The 19,689-nt window shown below is 41.5% G+C and overlaps 1 protein-coding gene across 1 annotated transcript in view; it reads right to left on the bottom strand.

The window, feature by feature from the left end:
- SEL1L3 (SEL1L family member 3) overlaps nt 1-19,689 on the bottom strand; it is a 124,055-nt gene that overhangs the window by 59,213 nt on the left and 45,153 nt on the right. Inside the window, exons 8-11 of the mRNA XM_036764891.1 lie at nt 18,038-18,170; nt 15,223-15,363; nt 6,002-6,213; nt 2,412-2,591 (exon numbers count right to left, since the gene is read on the bottom strand). Of these exons, the coding sequence (XP_036620786.1) occupies nt 2,412-2,591; nt 6,002-6,213; nt 15,223-15,363; nt 18,038-18,170 (666 nt within the window). The remainder of the gene's footprint in view (nt 1-2,411; nt 2,592-6,001; nt 6,214-15,222; nt 15,364-18,037; nt 18,171-19,689) is intronic.

Raw genomic sequence — 19,689 nt, 5'->3', positions numbered from 1 at the left:
TTTCCACTTATGTATTATAATTTTTTTTCTATTTTAAAGTGTGTCATAAGGAATGTGGTCACCAGAAAGACCTAAGGTCAAGTCCCACATATGACACATATAGGCTATGTGACTGAAGGCAGTTCCCTAAGACTATCCAAACAGTAGAGGACATGCCAAACTGCAACAGTAGAGGGGGTGGGGTTCCCTTGTGCCTTAAGTAGTTCTTTTCACCCTTGAAATTAGAGGTCCGGTCCCTATCCCTGAGCTCTATATCTCTACCAGATCCTCAAAACCACTCTGAAAACAAACAGGCAACCAACTAGCAGCACAACTCAGCCAGTCTTAAATTAATGTTTATTAATAAAACACCCACTGTGTGCCATGCACTACGCTAAATGCTGAGGATATAAAAAGAGGCAAAAGACAGTACTTTCCCTCAAGGGGCTCATTCTCTAAAGGGAGAGACAGCGTGCAAACAAATATATACAAAGCAATATGTACAGGATAAAGAGGAAATAATTAAGGGGGGGGCATTAGAATGAAGAGGGGTTTGGAAAGGCTTCCTGTAGAAGATGCCATTTTAGTTGGGACTTAAAAGAAGCCAGGAGGTTGGCTTTAAGAAGAGACAGTGTTCTAGGCATGGGGGACAGCCAGAGAACATGTCTGAAGCTGGGAGATTGCGAGCCTCATTCGTGGAACAGTCAGGAGGCCAGTGTCACTGCATCAGAGTATACGTTAGGGAGAGATGTGTAAGACAGGGGTGGAGAATCTTCAGCCTCGAGGATGCATGTGGCCTTCTAGGTCTTTGGGTGCAGGCTTTCGACTGAATCCAAGTTTTACAGAACAAGTTCTTTTATTAAGGGGATTTGTCCTGTGAAGTTTGGGTTCAGTCAAAGGACCACCCCTGGTGTAAGAAGACTGGAAAGGTAAGAAGGCGCTAGGTCATGAAGAGCTTTGGGGGGCAAACAGAAGGTTTTGTATTTGATCCTGGATGTGATAAGGAGCCACTGGAATTTACTGAGTGACACGTTGAACTTGTGCTTCAGGAAAATCACTCTGGTGACCGAATAGAGGATGGTTTGGACCAGGGAGAGACTTGGGGCAGGCCTACTGGCAGACTATCGCAATAGTTAAAGCACAAGGTGATGAGGGCCAGCACCAGAGTGGTGGCAGGATAGGGGGAGAGGAGGGGAAGTATCTGAGGGATGGTATAAAGATGAAAATGACAGGCCTTGGCAATAGGTTGGATATGGGAGGTGAGAGATAATAAGGAGTCAAGACTGACACTAGGTTGTGAATTTGAGGGACTGGGAGGATGATGTTGCCCTCTATAGTAATAGAAAAGGTGGGGAGGGGGGAGGTGAAGAGGGGGAGGAGTAATGAGTTTGGTTTTAGACACGTTGGTGTTCACAGGACATCCAGTTTGAGATATCTGAAAGGCAGTTGGAGAGGTAAGATCTGAGATCAGCAGAGAGGTTAAGGCAGGATAGGTAGATCTGAAAATCGTCAGCATAGAGATAGTAAGTAAATCTACTAAGTTGTGGGAGCTGCGAAGTTAGGAGTAAAGGTTAGTCCTCAATCAATTCTTGTTTAGAGATATGGAGATTCCCTGCTACAAATCCTTTATCTTTTGGAAGGACATGTATGGATAGTCATCACCATCATCATCATCGTCTCTCATCTTTCCATAATATTCTATAGTTTGCAAAGTACTTTTCTCACAAAAAGCCCGTCAAGTAGATAATTCGACCATCCTTACTTCTATTTATCAGTTGAGAAAACTAAACCTCGGACGTTAATGCTTCTGCTACAGTGGCCAGATAGCAAGGCATCAAATCCAGGTCTACTAAATCCGGAATTTTCCCACCATATTGGATCAGAACAAGTAGCGCCCATAAAATTCAGATTTGGGGTTGTAGTTAGGTTTTTTTAATAGTTGACATCGATCTCTTGTTCCTCACTTAGCCTGCTATTGCTACTGCCGTCTTTATACCATCTATACCTGCCATCTGGGGGTCACTCTGGTCCTTAGCCTCATTTCATTATGGTATCTAGAAGGGAAGTCATTATACCTGTTTCCTTTATGTACCAGGGATTGATCGGGGGCAGGGTGGGGGGGCACTCTCATCACAATGACAAATTTAGATGTGAGTCTGCTTCTTCAAATATTCATCCTTCCTCCTTCTAACCCTATAGAGGTTCTCACAGATAGAAATAAGACTGCTCTTGTTCTCATTCTCGATAACAGAGAATTGAGAAACAGGATATGATGAATGCCTTTAACAAGCTCTCCTCTCAATTTAGTGAGATGCATTCTCTAGGAATTCGGGAATAAATCAGCAACAGATGCAGGCACTTTAGATGGTTACTTTTAAAGCCCTGTATATATGGTACGTAGTAAATTCTCCCTGTTCATTAATTCTGTGTACCTGATCTCCTTGCAGAGTGTGCTGATCGAGAGGGGTCTTTGTAGCAATGTTGCTGTAATAGGCGTATGACAGTTCCCAGTCTAGTGGGTAATCATCAACACCCTGGTAATGTTTGTACCCAAGATTCATTGCAGACAGTCTCTCACTCCCCTGGGCACCGACCAAGCTATACAGCATGCCCTGTTTCAAAACAAAATGGACAGGAATGACAACCATAGAATCACTCATTTGCCAGGGATGCTGAAAAATCAATTTAATTGTTCTCCCTCCCTCAAGTCTCTCCCCATGTCGATCTGTCCTTTATACACTTATCACAGCGATTTTAAGGTGTACGTATGACTATCTCACCCCCATCTCAATGTGCTCCAATGGCTTCCTGTTTTCTCTCGAATAAGATGTAAACTATCCTGTTTAGTTTTTAAAGACCTTCACAACTTAAACCTAACCTATCTTTCTAATTCATTATAAATGATTTCTCTTCTAGTACTCCTGGTCCAGACAAATTGTGATTTTTTTCTGTTTCTCACACACGGCACTCCAGCTCCCTTCTCCTTATCTGGTCAGCCTCAACATCTGGAATGTGCTCCCTCCTCACATCTACCTCAGAGAATCCTTCACTTCATTCAAGACTCAGCTCAATCTCCACCTTCTATAGAAAGCCTTTCCTGATTTCCCCAACTTACCTATTTGTTCATTTGTCCTGCATAAATTCATACATTGGCATGTTGTCTTTGCATTAGAATGTGAGCTTCTCGAGAAGCAAGGATTGCTTCATTTTCTTTTATCATTGGATCCCCAGCATTTGGCATTGCGCCTACCACATATAGCAGACTTAATAAATGTTTACTGATTGATTGATCTGGTCTAAGAGTGTGGATAGAGTGCTGGTCCTGGAGTCAGGAAGATTCATCTTCTAAGTTCAAATCTGGCCTCCAATGCTTAATAGCTATGTGACTTTGGTCAAGTCCCTTACCCCTGTTTGCCTCAGTTTCTCATTTGTAAAATGAGCTGGAGAGGGAAATGGCAAACCACTCCAGCATGTTTGCCAAGGAAACCCCAAAATGGAGTCATGAAGAGTCAGACATGACTGAAAAAGAGTTGGAGAGAGGAATATAGATAAAAACAGTCCCTGTCCTCAAGCAGCTGACATTGTGATGGAGGAGACAACATGTAAATAACTAAGTGATAATAATAGTTTGCAAAGCATTTTACAAATTTATCTCATTTGATCCTCACAATAACCCTGGAAAGTAGGTGTTATTATTATCCCTATTTTACAGAAAAGGAAACTAGGGCAGACAGAGGTTAAGTGACTTGCCCAGGGTCGCACAGCTAGCGAAGAGAGTCTAAGGCTGGATTTGAACTCAGGTCTTCTGACTCTATGTCTAGTACTCTATCTACTGCACCACCAAGCTGCCAAAGATAAGGTATAGGTATTATAGGTAAGGTATTATATAGAGAGTAGATAGAAGGTAGTCTGAGAAGGAAGGTGATAGCAGCTGGGTGGGGGGAGGGGTGTCCAAGAAAGGCCTCCTGTAGAAAGTGGGATGTAAGCTGAGTCTTGAGGGAAGCCAGGGAAACTAGAGGCGAAGGTAAGCAAGGAGAGCATTCCAGGTACAGTGGGCAACCAGAAGAAAGGTATGGAGGTGGGAGATAGAATATTCTGTGCAAGGATCAGCAAGGAGGTCAGTGTAGCTGGATCATGGAGTGCATGGAGGGGAGTCAGCAAGAAGACCGGAAAGGTGGGATGAAGAGCTTTAAATGTCCAACAAAGAACTTTTATGTTTGATCTTGCAGGTAACAGGAAACCATTGGAGTTTGTCGAGTAGGGGGTGACCTTTGTCAAATCTACACCTTAGGAAGATTACACTGTCAGTTGAATGGGGGATTGTGGAGAGGGGGAAAGGGGTCAGGAGTCAGGGAGACCAATTAGAAGGTTCTTTCAATAGGTCAAATGAGAGGTGAGGCTGCTGCCAAATTATCTCAGAAAGCTATTGTTATTTTCTTACAAAACAGAGAAAGACATAATATGAACTTCAGTGTTCTGTGACACCCGACATAATGAGATTCTTCCATATGATATAGTACATCAAAGAATGCAAAGCACTTTTTCTCAATCCCATTAAATAGATAATGCAGGCATTTTTTATCCCTCATTTACAGATCAATCAATAAACATTTATTAATCATCTACTATGTGCTGGGGCTGACACTAGATGACGGGGATACTAAAATAAAAATGACATTCTGCCCTCAAGGACCTTATATTCAATCAGGGGGAAAAACATGTACATGTAATTACAAATGAAACATCAACTAATTAAACATGGGGAAGGATCAGGAGAGACTGCATATAGGAAGTGGATCAGAGCAGTTAGGAGTCCTTGTGTTCTTTCTTCGGCGGAAATAGAGAGGAGCTGCTCAGCACAAATCAAGAACTATACGTTCACGCAGCTGAAGAGTTCTAGATCATAGAGTCCCAGATCCTTAGATCTGGAAGGGATAGAACCCTAGCCTAACCCCTGTTAGTTGGCTTCCTCCTCTGCCTTCTCTTTTCCAAGCCCCACACAGGTGAAGAGACTTGCCCTAGGTCACAAAGGTAGCAAGTTATCAGGGTCAAGATTCGAACTTGGGTCCTGTAATGAAGGTCTAAAATGACTTGCTTCAGAAGTCACCTCATTGGTTTGTGGTACACTCCAAGTCAGAGTCCAGGTTCCTGACCCAACTAGGTGATGCTGCCTTTACAGGGGCTTCCCCCCTAGGATTCTCCACAACATTAGGGGTGAAACTCTAAATAAAACTCACAAAGACAAAAGAAGGCACTGAAAAGCAGCAACGTTTTTGCACAATCCCAATTGTGCAACTCCCAATTGTCTGTGCTCTGCGGTAATCCAGGGATCAAGGATAATCAACAAAATATGGAAATTAGAAAACAATATGCAGATCAGGCAACATTTTATAGTGTTTATGAAAAGTGAATACAAAATGTTAGATTAAGCTGCATCGTAAATTTGTTCGGTTTGGTTTTAAACCCTCTCTGGCATGGTCATTCCTTTTCTAGGGCAGGGGTGGGGAAGGGGCAGCTGTGGCGATTCTTTGACCATAGGCCCAAATTATTTCCTTTAGCTAAAGGATCAGGAGGATAAAAGAGGCTAAAGTAATCAAAGCCAAGCATTTATCAAAATTTGGTTTTGGGGGGGAGGGGGCCAAGATTTTCTTTAAAGAAATAATCTGAGCTCCCAAATGCTCAAGGAGTTGTTGTACATTGTAGTAAAAGCGCTTCTCTGTATGATGAAAACTAGCACTTTGTCTAAGGCTGCATTTCCAGAAGACATATCGCTTCCTCTCTTAGTCAAATGTTCAGGCCGTAGCCCCAGCATCTTGGCGTTACCTCATCCATTGGCTATTTCTCTTCTACCTAAAGAGCTCCAGAACACCTTGGGGAGTTAGAAATGGCCAGTTCTACCAACCAAGATGAACATCAACTATTCTACCTTCCCAACCCCTTCAACAATTTTTTAAAATTACTGCTAGGGAAAAAAAATGTAAAGAGGGTTATTGATACCAGCAAAATCCATGAAATACTCTACCTGTAGGTGATCTATAGGCACATTTAGTCCAGTTTCATAAAAGACTGCAAGGAAGTAGGATGCTTTATGGTATCCACAGCAGCTGGAATCCATCAGGGAGGGAATAATGGAGCTAATTTGATGTAGACCGTCAATGCCGGAGAGTCTCTTTACAGCCTTCTCAAATATCCTCCCACCAACTTCTAGCACTGAATCATTTTGGCTTCCTGGCACTGGAAATAACATAATTCAGGGCACACAAAATTAATTACCATGAGATGGCCAGGATTCTGGAAAGAAGGGGGAGAAAGCCAATTAAATTACCTGAGTTATTGTTATGACTGATCCTACTGTGAGTCAAGGTAAACCACCCTCAGGGGAGGTAAATTAAACTCTTCTGGGATGCTACAACGTCATTTTGCAAATGACTTCTTCCTAGGCTCTAAATGACTGCCTAGTACCCTGGGAAAACTGATTCGCCATATATAGCTGAAAAGTTCCCCCCAGAGAGCAATTTATTCAGTGTGACTCACTACCAAATCAGAATCATTGAAACTCCTAGAGAGGTTTCTTCTATTAGATTTTCTTAAGAAAGATGTATTTTTCTTCTAATATTTCCTTGGTTATTCTGAAAAAAGTTATGCAAGTCCCCCAATTCTCTTGCCTCCCCCCCCCACCCCACCCCAAACTGGATGCTTTCTTGTCACCTTTTGCCTCCAACTCCTTCCCAGGGGCTGCCATGTATAAGACTTAAGTACCTAGTTTTCGTTAAAAACAGTGCTGTGAGCCAGAAACTGATTATTCGGATTCCTTAAGCTACATATCATCTCACAAAGCCTTCCTGTGAACCTATAAATTTATTAGCACTTAAGTAAAACTTGAGGGTTTTATGGTACAGCCATTCCAGTTATCACTATCTCCTAATTCTCTAGTCTTATTCTTTATTATTCACTCCTTCATGTATTTATTGAGAGCCTACTGTGTGCAAGGCAGATCCTGTGCTGGGTGGTGTATTGTAAAAGACTCCTGCTAGATGTTAAGGCCACACAGATGATTCACCTTTAAAGAGATATTTTCAACTAGTTTAAGCTCTTTCTTATCTGCTTGAAAACTGCAATATTCAACAGGAATTTTCCTATGGAGTCAAAAAGCTTTTTTTCATTACTTTATTTTAGATTTTCCACTCAATTATTGAGGAATCAACATACAAAATAGCAAGGGCCATTTGGGAAGATAAGCACAAAAGATGTGGTAAGAACCAGAGGTTGGCTCCGATCTTGAAGCTACCGACATGACCCTTTCCTCACAGCTCAAGGGCAATTGAAGCATTTGGCTCTCTTCATCTTGCTACTTGAAGTGGGAAGGAAAATGTGATGGTCCTGGCTTCTAATTATAGGCCCTGTTCCCTTGTAAATTGGCAGTCACTACCATGAATCAAGAGTCTTCAGGCAATGAGAGAGTGACTCCAAACCACAAAATGTTATGGGAAACGGATCTGGATTTTGACCTTGCACAATTCAGTTCATGGGTTATCATGAATTGCCAGGGAGCAGTGTATGGTGGGTATGACTAGGCAACAACATACAACAACTGAGGAAAAATGAAGAACAACAGGGGTAAAGAATGTTTTTAGGAAATCTACAATAGAAAAGATGTACTAGCCATGTAGAGAGGATGGTAGGTAGAAAGCCCAGGGCCCCATTGGAATTCTTATCACATCAGGAGAAAGTGAAGAAGACCCCCATGCACGCTGGGTAGATTACTTGTGTTGAAGTTATAGGAAGACAAGGACAAAAAGCACCCTTGAAGGGCCGGTGTGGAAGGGCTGCAATCTGTATCATTGTGGGAACGTCTACTTCGGTGAGGTCATATATCCATTGGAATACACTGCAATTAAGAATCTTATTTTATCCAACAAATCTAATCTTCTCTCTATTCAATAGAAATTGCACCACTCAAGTGAGGTTTTAAAAATAAATCCTATTCAAACTTATTCATAGATTTGCTTTTAAATATGTATTCCTCTCAGGTGCTTCCCTGTATGTATTCATAGCAAAGTATTTTTAAACATTAAGATGTTATTTGTCCATACCTCATCTTTTTGGCCAAAAACTTGAATAAGATGATTAGTTTGGCCTGAACATCCAGGGACTCCAGTTTTGGTGCCTGCTGGGCCTGAAGAAGAGAAGGCCTGGGGAGGGGGGGGGAGATTGAAGGACTGTCTTGTGAATTATATGTGTTCTGTTCCAGAAGGAAGAACCAGGAGCAGGGGCTGAATTTCAGGAAAAGCTTCCTAACGATTAAAGCACTGGCTGCTTTGAGAGCTGGCGAGTCTGTAAACAGAGGCTGAACAACCACTTGGTGAGTATTTTATAGTGGGGATGCCTTCATAAATGGGTTAGACTGAAGTCCTTTACAATTCTCAAATTCTATGATTCTGTGAAGGTGAAATAAACTTCATAAAAATGTTTGACTCCTACGGCCCCTGGCTTGTAACTCCAGAAATTATTAGCATTGGTGCTCTAGCGGTTAGGAAGTGATTGATAACAAGGGCTGGGAGGGGAATTACTCATAAGACTTGAGCTTCTGGGTCTAGAGATCTCATAGACTTGGAAGTCATCTGTTTTTAAAAGATTTTTGTTTCTTTTGAATAATTAAAATTCTGAACTTAAATGAATGCATGAATCAGTCTTTGCTGTGAAAGAACTAAGCATTCAGCAGTGAGAGGGAAGGCAATTTAAAAATTTTAATTCCAAGACAAAACTGCTAGTTTCACACATTCTTTGAAGTCTGAATTTCCAATCACGGCACAAAACCAACACCATGATTGCTTTGGTGTCATCGTGAAACTGACAATTTTAAAATCAATTTAATGAAACTGTTAATTTCGTCCATCTGGTTTAACATATGCACTTTCTCTAGCTGGGCTGTAACTAAAAAACATGCCTCATTTATGGAGATTAATGGGGTAGGGAAGGAACCAAAAAGGATCCATGTTCTTTCTCCTACAATATCAGAAGCCAAGAAAACAAAATCCCCTGTCATCATGACTTAACCCTTGACAGTTGCTGAGTAGCCTCGCTTCCTCAGTAATCACATCAGGGATCATGGACACATTCTCCATTTGAATAGGAGAAAGCTGAGCAAGAGAGGACTTAGGTCCTTGCCTCAGGAGCATAGAACTGCAGACACTGAACCAGAGTTAGAAGTCAGGAACGGGAAACCAAACTCATTGTGTGTCAGAGGAAAGGAAATAGAAAGGAGGAAAGTTCTTTTTAGTTCAAGCTTCTAAAAGGGCATTGCAAGTAATGGAGATGGTTTTGTTCTTTTATTTTTAAGGAAGTGAAAGTGCAAATGTCATTTAACCATCAAAGGAATGGATTGTGTACATGTGTCTGCTGGACAAAATCAAACATTAGAAAATCAAAGTAGTTGAAAGGGATTTGTCATCTGCACTCTAATGTAGGTGATGGCCACTGGGCTACAGAAGACCGGGCAAATGGTTTTATTGTTACCCCGTGAATCAACCAACAGTAGAAAGTTTTCAAGACTGTTGTGGATTATGTATGTTCTCCAAGTTGAAGCATCTAAACAATTGAAAAGGCTCCAAGGAATGAATGCCCTTACATAGAAAGTGGCCCTGGTGCTGAAGGTTAACCTCCCTCTGCCTCTGCCTCTGCCTCAGCCCAGAAAAGGGTCTACCTGAAGGCCTCTATCTGAAGAGCATTCCCAAAACAATAAACTGTTGTCATTTTTGTTCTTTTATTTTCAAAGTAGACCAATGACATCATGGGGTGATGTCTTGACTTGCTCCTGAATTAGATCTAAGTGAGGGGGAATTGCACAAAGTCATCAGCCTCACCCTCTCTTCTAGAGTCATTGAAGTCCAGTGGCAAGACAAAAGTCAAGATGACTGGTGATGGCCTAAGGTACAGTGGATGACCTTGGCATTTTTAATATCCAACCAAGCTAAGTGTCTCGCAGCACCTGCTTCGGCTACCTTCATGGCTGTTGGAACAAATCGTACTCATCCATCCATTCCACCAGGAGAAGTCTTCACATGATTGGGAGCAGACATTCCACCTAACTCACTGACAGGTCTGTGGCCCATTGGTTACCCTCAACCTGGTTTAGTCCATCTGCTGAGACACTTTGCAGGGTGTGGCCTCTGTGCATGCTACAGCTTCTTGGAGCCACAGGTCAGAGTTGAATGCCAGGTGGACACCAAAAGTGGATAAGCTGCCCTGAGAGGGGTTTGGCAAGCCCAGCCACCAGAGGTACCAATCCTCCCAGAAACAATAAATAGCTATGGGCCAAAAGCCCCTACTAACCCGTAGAAACATAATAAGGGACAAGAGAGAAAGCATCCTCTGCCTCAGGATCAGAGGCCACAACTTTCTTGGCTTGTGCCATTGAGTACCAACTGAGCCCCTTCACTGACCCCCCAAGTGCTGGACTCTACCATCCTGGACCCAGGACATTTGTTTGACCTAGCCTGGACTGTTTGCTTGACTGAACAGCTGCTATGTGCTAGACTTTTCTGGCTCACCTAGACTCATTGCCCTGATCCAATCTGGCCAGTCCTATGCCTCATTTCCTGGCATGACAGGCACATGCAAAGTTTTATGGTCCTAAACTGCACTCTTAAATTTTAAATCCATGCAAAGGCCACATGCCAAGAGAGAAAAGGAAAGAAGCAGAAGAGATCTATGCCACTTTGGATGTAATTACGGAATCCACATTTATGAGTATTTAAATTGAAACCCCATTAGAGAGAGTTCAATGTGGACAAAATCTAAATGCTGATGAGGCAGTTTGGAAGGGAATCATTTGCTGGGGCTGCTAGGCCTGACAAAGAACTAGACTTCTAGGCCAAACAATCATAATGGCCTGACCTTGAAGGGAGGGACCTTTCTTGAGGTGCAGGATGTTTTCTGTGTTATGGTACAAATAGCAGATTTGTCACAGAATTAGAGGCAGCTAGATGGCTCAGTGGATAGATCACTGGGCCTAGAGTCAGGAGGACCTGAGTTCAAATCCAGTCTCAGACACTTACTAGCTGTGTGACCCTGGATGAGTCACTGAACCTCTTAATGCACAGGAGATGGAAGTAGCAAACCATTCCAGTATCCTTGCAAAGAAAACCCCATGGTCCACAGGGTCATGAAGAGTCAGCCATGGCTGAACAACAGCAAAAAATTTGAAGCCTAGTCATTTGCCAAATTCCTTGACTCTTCTTATCTATCTATTTCAAGGACACTGTTGACTTATTTAAAGTTAAGACAAATGATATTCCCTCCACAATTTTAGATACTGCTGATGGAGATATAATTGTGGATGTACTGATAGGGATACTGTCCAGGTTGTAAAGATACAGTATAACAATTGGACCTGGGATTTCATCGGTATATGAACTCTGGGAAGAAGAGACACCTTCTACCAATGTCGACTGGTACCTTCTCTACAACTTATAAGTTTAAAGAGTTACCTGGGGCATCGAGAGGTTAAGTGACTTGCCCAGGGTAATGAGTCAGTATTTGTTATGTGCCAGAGGCAGGACTCGAGCCCAGAATTCTAACCACAATGCCATGCTAACACTACATAGGTATATAGAAACATGTATATGTATATAAAAACTCTGCTTTTAGATAATGGAGCCAATGATTTTGTGACTATGTATATGTGCATGTAAATATATATGGAAGCCTTCCCTAACCCCCTTAACTCCAGTACCTTCTTTCTTTTAATGATTTCCTATTTATCCTGTACATAGCTTGCTTTGTATATATTTGTTTGCATGTTGACTCCCCATTAGATTGTAAGCTCCTTGAGGGCAACATCTGTCTTTTGCCTCTTTTTGTACCCCCAGTGCTTAGCACAATGCTTTAAGCATAGTAGGTGATTACTACATGTTGATTGAATTAAACATATACATATATGTACACAAACATAGGTATGTATATGCTTATATACACATACATATACACACATACATACATAGTCATAAAATCCCAGGTTCTATTGACTAAAAGCAGGGCTGTGCCTAACAAGGCTGTCTTAGTTTTAAAGGCTTCAGAGAATCTCAGAATCTCTTAGTTGGAAGAGACTCAGAGGTCATCCAGTCCAGCCCAAGGCTGAGCAAGAATCTGCCCTCCAATATAGCTAACAAGTGGCCGCCAAGCTTTTATGTGAATACTTCCAGTCATGGAGAAGCCATGATATGACATTCTATTCTGAAGGAGCTGTCATGAAAGAATACTTACCCAAATCTAAGCTTGTCTCTTTGCAACTTCTACCCCTCTTTCCTCCCAGCCCTGACCTTGGAAATGACTTCACAAATTCCTGTGGTGATCCATCCAGTGATTCCAACTTTATGTCAAGAGAGGTTTTCTTGATGTCTAGCCCAAATCCCTCGTTTCACAATTTAATCTTTTGTTTTATCCCTCTATATAAAAGTCCAGTTGGAGGGCTGGAGGCTGGAACATTAAATTCCTCCCAAAGTTTTCCTTTATAGAGGGCAGGATTTAGACTTTCCTGCTCATGTTCCACTGCGGCTTTGTTGGGTTTAAACGTCACAGAACAAGATGCCCCTGAGTTGGGTCCCTTCTGGTGTCTTTGCCCACTTTTCTAGCTTCCTTTTGTGTATTGTCCTTCCCCATTAGATTATAAGCTCCTTGAAGGCAGGGAGTGTCATTTTTTTTCTTATTTGTATTTCTGGTGCTTAACACAGTGGCTGGCACATAGCAGGCTCTTAACAAATATTTATTGAATTGATAAAGTATGAACTCCTTGGACTAGATTCTTTTTAAAAACCTGTTATTCCTCCTTCTTCCTTCAATGACTAAAACAAGTGGTTCCAAACATTACACATCTGACAGAATTTTCACATGCTTTCATCATGCCCAATGGTGGTAATTGGATGGAAGCTGCATATATCTGGTATGTACCTATTTATTCACAATCTGTCTCCCTCATTAGTATGTGAGCTGCTCAGAGGAGGGGTTGTTTTTACCTATCTCTGTTTCCCCAGTGTTCAGCATGGTGCTCGGCACTGAGTAAATAATAAATGCCTGTTGACTGACTTAAAAAAAACCCCTATGTAAACTGAAAGGTGTTAATTCAAGCTACTGACATGAAGCAGATGAATTCCAAACAAGGGAAGGATTATAAAAACAACCCAAATGCAATCTCTTGTCAGCTACGGTCAGCCAATGATCAATTTTACCTAGTGAGATTCAGAAGCTATGCTAGGTACTTAGGACAGATTGAGGTCAGAAGGAAGGGAGGGAGTAGGCATACCGTCACACCAATTTGATTTCTGTTCTTTCCACAGGAAACCGGGGCAAAAATACTTTAAAACCTAAAATTATTTATTAGAAACTATAAAATAAGATTTACATGCCATTTATTCCTTCTGGTTACATAACTAAGCATATCTCAGGCATGCCAACCTCTTTCGCTGTGCTAATATGAGGAGGACTCTCTAGCTCTAGCCAATGAAATGCCCCAGGTAAAGTATGACTTGTCTCTGAAGAAGGTTTCATCTTCTTTTTCGGAAGGGAGAGGGAGGACAACAGTAGCTGGGACGGGGAGGGGCTGCTGGCGGAATAGCCCTCTAACCAGTGCTTCTCATTCGGCCCCAGGGGAATGACTAATATAGGTCTGTGTGTGTCTGTGGGAGGCAAGGCTTGGTGGAGAAAGATCTAGCATTCACAGCAGCACCTAGTGGGCCGCTCCTTAGCACGGATCTAAGCAGAGCTCATTCCACAAGAGGCCTGAGGGCTAAGCGAAATGACAAGTCCCAGTTTCTCCACACCCTCTCATTCCAAAGGATGCAAGCCTGGGATGTTAAAGGGCTCCAATGGGGCACACCCAATGCACAGGGATTTATGAGTTGGGTAGCGGACGCTACCTATTTTTGATGTTCAAATACGAATCTCTTCAAGGAGCCAAAAATCCCAGTTTACATTCATCTTTAGTTGTCAGACCCCAGGCACTAACAAAATAATGATGTCAGAGCTCCTGACACTTGGGCAAAAATTTAAATTTAGATTAAAAGAAGTCTTACTGAAGTGGAAAATGAAACATGAAAGGATGCCAATTAGCATCACTTGCTGGGGTTTTTTTAAAAAAAGATTTTAAGTTTTTTGAAATAGTGGAAACTAATACTGATTTCTTTTTGAACCTTTTGTAAGTAATACAATCTTATGTAAATATGGTCAGAAGTCTAATTATAGAACCTTAGAGCTGGAAGGAACCTTAGTCCATCTAGTCCAATGTCCCATCCAATGCAGGATTGATTCTCTTCTTTAAGATTTCCAACAGATGGGTACCCATCTGTCCTAGTTAAAGCCCCATCTTCCAGCGATGGGGAGTCCTCTGTACAAGGCATCCCATTATTTAAACCTTTGGTAGTTATTAAATCCTTTCTTATGTCTGAAACATGTTTCCCATTAACATCTACCTAGTTTTGGCCTGAGGAACAACACAGAACAATGTTACTCCTACTCCTACCTCAGGACAGTCCCAAAATCTCAAAGAATCATATATTTAGAGCTAGTAGGGATCCCACAGGTGAGCTAGTCCAACCTTCCTCATTTTACAGACCGGTATACTGATATCAGAGAAATTAGGTGGTTTGCCTAAAGTGATAGGAGTTGTAAATGGCTGAGCTGGGCTTTTTGACTTCAAACCAAGCACTCTTTCTCCATTGTACTACGCTGCTTCTTGATCTGACAATAACTATCATGCTTTTTCCTTAGTCTTCTTTCCTCTAGGCTAATGTTCGCCTGTTCCTTCAACCCTCTAGATATTCTATGACTATCAAACCCCTTACCTTCCTAGTCATAACTATCTACTTAATACATAAAACCAAGTCATTGGATACCTAAAGAAATTACGTCAACCTGTGGAAAGCATCCTTAGAGATTTCTGGGTTGGGAATGACTTAAATTACAATTTAAATTAAGGACTGTCTAGGTGATTTCTAAATTTAGGGCCCAGTTTTGAGCCATGGATTTTTATATATATATACATGTATATATATATATATATATATATAGTATCACTCCCAGATTTACTGAGAGCTATGTGGCCAGAATTTAACTCTGAAAATACCCTAGGATACTCTAGTTAAAGGAAACACTTAGAGACACAAGCCAGCAAAGAGAACATGCTGAAATATCCCAAAACAGGAGCTTTCCAAAGCAGTTTCCAAAAAGCCAAGACAAAGACTCAATTACCAAATGATAAATCCTTTCCCTGCAAAACCTGGAACAAATTGAAGTATCTGTCCTTCAGCTCTTTTCCCCAAGGAAAGGCACGGCATGTTGACAATCTTCCATACCTAGCATTAAGGTCTAAATAGTAGTTCTTGTGGTTACCTAGAGAAAATGAGAAACATAAGAAGTTATAATAATAGCTTATTTCAAAATAGTATTTGTGGGGAAACTATTTGTGGTGACATACATTATCTCACTGATCCCTGCAACAACCTTGTGACAGAGGTGGAGTAGGAACAAACTATTATCCCCAATTTATAACAGAGGAAACTGGAGCTCAGAGAGGCTGAGTGATCTGCCCAAGGTCCTGGAGCAAGTAAATGGCAGAATCAGGTCTTCTGACTCCAAGTCAAGTGTTTTTTTTAATCACACTAATCCACCTTCCTGTTTCATATGTGTGTGTTGAGATAGGAAATGTCTCCCCTCTCTAAGAACCTTCCCTGCCAAGGCAAACTTGAAAGGAAACCCGGGAGCTGGAAGTTAAGAGGTGGAAAGGGATCTGAGTTCACGTAAACTGCTGATGTCTGACTATTTGAGGAGAAAGGAATTAGAAAGGGTGCCCTTTGTCACTGGGTCACATCTTTGTAGCCAAGCCAGGGGAAAGTGATCCAGAGCTACTGATGACTGCTAAGTGGTTTTGCAAAATGAACAACTGGTCCCCTATAGGACCAATGAGGTAAATATCTTTTCTACTCTCTTTGGCAGCTTTGTGTGAAGAACAAAGCAAGGAGAGCTTGAGGAAGGCGAAATCCTCAAGGGTGGTAGTTACAGAGATCTCATGTTGTCCCTACTCCTCCCTGAGAAGTCTCTGCATAGAGCCAAAGTGAAGTGCTGACTGACAGAATACTTTCCCTAGAATTATATTTGTTAAAACCCCACACATTTCTTTCTGCTTTAGGATATCTCAGCTCCCCTATATTCACTTTCTCCTCTTTTGACAGTATCACATTTTTGGCTTATTTTGTTGTGAGAGCAGCAGTTTGGGATCCATATAACCTATTCCTGAATTGAATTTCCAAAAGTACTGCCTTTTCACACTCATATAACCCATCTCTGATCTCCAACTTGGAACATTTGAGGCAAAACTCATTTGACTGGCATATGTGCAAAATTTGCCCCTCAATCTAATGGCAATTGAGGAGTTCAGCTACAGGGTATATACGGAGCTGTGTGGGCAGGAATGAATATGTAATTTGCTGCAGCTAACAGCAAATATCCCTTAGGAATTTCCTGTTCCAGAAGAAATGCATGTGACTAATTCTAGCATCACTGCATCAGACAGGGAGTCCTATGGCACTGGAAGTAGTTAGTGAGCTCTCAACCACTAGTTAGAACACCAGAGGGCTGACTGATTATCCAATTCAATCCAATTCAATCCAATTCGATCCAATCTAATCTAATCCAATCCAATCCTCAAAGCATTTATTAAGCTCTTACAAAATAGAAGGCAAAAATATAAGACACTGTAAATACAAAGACAAAATGAAAAACAGTATATGCCAGACCTCAAAGAGCAAATATTCCTGCAGATATGGGAGATAGTGATAATGTATATACAATATTCAGAAAAGTAGATAAATGATAATATAGGGAGGAGAGAGAGGATACCAGTAATTCAAGGAATTCAGGGATGGCTTCCCATTGGAGGTAGGATGAGTTAAGCCTTGAAAGAAGCAAGAGCTTCTTGTAGAGGTGCTGCAGTCCATGTAAAGGCAAAAAGGCAGGAAAGAGAGTGTTGAGTTGGGGAACAGCAAGCAGGCCAGTTCATTTGGAACAGAGAAGGGAGTGGTGAGCAGTGAGCCTGGGAGAACTGGATGGCGCCGGACTTCAGCTACCAAACTGAAAAGTTTATATTTTATCCTCGAAGCCATCACAAGCCTTTGGAGTTTCTTTAGCTGGGGTGACATGGTCAGATTGTGCTTTAGGAAGATCATTGTGGGAACTGTGTGGAGAATTGATTACAGAAGTCAAAAGATTGGAAGCCACAAGTCCAATTAGGAGGCTGCTGCAATAGTCTAGGCAAGAGATGATGAGGGACTGGTGACCATACAAGGGGAGAGAAGATGGATATGTGAGATATGGAAGTAGAATGGGTAAGATTTAAAAACTGATTGGATATGGTCGTTTGAGGGAGAGGAAAGATCTGATTATGACTCCAAGAATGCAAATTGGAGGAGGGGAAGATGATCACTATGGCCTAGTAATATAGTGAAATAAATTTCTTGCTGAATAGATGTCAAGAGATCTGTACAGTTTAATTGTAATTTGTTCTTTCTATTAAAAATCACAAGCTGCTTCAAGTAGAATTCCATTTCAAGGATTTTAAAAAAACAAAAGCAAAAATCCATAACAACAAATTCATTATATAGTATTTGTAAAAGCAAACAATACACAAATCTTAATGGTCTTAGGTCAAAATGCACCAATGAAAGAAAAACATCTAGTAATTATTTTTTTCCTCCAATTAACGCTTATTTTCTAAACTGCTAACTCTTCTGGTTGGGAATAAAGCAATATAGTAGATTAAATCTCTGTCTCTGTCTCTAGATTGGAATTTCCTATGGTTAAAACCAAAGGACAGTTTCATGCTCCTCTTTGCCGTTACTTTTTTATATTTCTTTGCTAAGTTTTGCTAAGGACCCAACTCCAGATTTTAGAAACCGATTTTTTTTTTAACTTAAGTCAGGTCATTGTTGAGTCCACTTTGAAGTTCAATATGGAAGAAAGCACAAGAAGCACGGTGCTTAAAGGTAGTGCACCAGCACTGAATACTTACACATTCTTGGACTGACATCACCTTGCTGTATGATGTTTGCATATAGAGACACAATTTCTTTAATCTCAGCACACCTTTCATAGTATAACTCAATCTCATCGGCAAGTTGTTTTTTGAAGAGAGGGTTGAAGATCTAAAGAAAAGCAAGTGCAAAGACTGAGTGCCAATGCCTTCAGAACCAGGAGATCCTAAAGAACCCTTCTGACTCTCCTGAGCATCTCTTCTAAACATGCACCTTCTGCTTGAGTATTTCAGAATAAGACACTTTGCAAAATCAAAGTCGCTGCTTTTTCCCTTCTCCTCTCTCAGCTTCAGCTCTCTTCCATCTGTAGGGTCCTTATTTTTCTCCCATTTGGGATTTGAATTTTAGGGTGCCAGTCACCCTATTGCAGAATTAACTGTAAAAGAAGCAATGAAAACAAGAGACTCTCCTATCAAGGGATGGCTAATACAGACAGAAGGCTTCTGGTCTTCCTTCCTGGAACTGGAGGAGGAAAGTCAAGGTGAAGTAAGGCAACTGGTGAAGGAAGGCTACTGCGTCTAGGGCTCCCCCATGGGAAAATCAAGGTCTGCATACTAATAATAACTAGCACGACATGTAATCCTTTCAAGTTGGCGGAGGTCTTGATGCACATCACCTCATCTGATACTTACAGCAGCCGTGGGTGGTGCAGTGGGTAGAGTATGGCACTTAGAGTCAGGAAGACCTGAAGTCCAACCTAGTCTCAGACACTAGCTAGGTGTGTGATGCTGGCAAGTCACTTAGCCTTCTTCAGCCTCAATTTCCTCAATATATAAATGGGAGATAGTAATAACAGCACCTATCTCACGGGGCTGTTGTGAGGACTGAATGAGATCATATGTAAAGCTCTGTGCAAACACTGAAGTGCGCTACAGATGTTAGCTATTATTATTACACGTAAGGCAACTGGGAATCAGAGAGATTAAGAAATTTGCCCAGGGTCATAAATTAGTAAATACCAGAGTTAGGATTTGAATCCAGAACTCCCACACTCCAAGTCTAGCATTCAATAGGCTATACCATATATATTCCTCCCATCCCACCCTGCTGTAGGCAGAAGTTAGAGCCATTACAACCACAGTCCAGACAGTTGGGCCAGTTCAAGGAGCATTTCCTTATGGGAGATTCTGTTTCACGTGAGCATAATGTTACACAAGCCATGTTACACATACACTGTAGGAACTAGCTACAGTGCCAAAATTTAAAAACTCATCAGCTGTTCAGACAACTTCTAGATAAGGGACTTTAGCAGTCTGTATGCTACTCCCAAAACTATCCACTGTGCCTGTCTATACAGAAATTCTCCAAATTACATACACTTAACTTACTGACATATCTTGCAGAGAGCCTTGAGTGCCAAAGTAGAGTCTGGACTTTATTTGGTCAGCAAGATACTTGACATATCTCATAGACAAATGCTCACCTGGGTGGACGTAGGAAGACCTATTTCCTCTTGGCAGCTGTTATTTGGGATTTCCTACCATTCCCTTTCCATCATCCTCACTGCTTCAGAACCCATATTGCTGACTTCCTCCCTTTCCCCCGCCCCAAGTCCTAGCTTTGGTGTCTGATTCTCCACTCCGTTCACACCACAAGCTTTTAGTCTAGTTCAGGACCTATGAGGAGAAGG

Source organism: Trichosurus vulpecula, chromosome 6 (assembly GCF_011100635.1).
Source record: "Trichosurus vulpecula isolate mTriVul1 chromosome 6, mTriVul1.pri, whole genome shotgun sequence".
Classification (NCBI taxonomy): Eukaryota; Metazoa; Chordata; class Mammalia; order Diprotodontia; family Phalangeridae; genus Trichosurus; species Trichosurus vulpecula.
The sequence above is the reverse complement of the archived record's forward strand: the minus strand, read 5'-3'. Positions and strand labels throughout refer to the sequence as shown.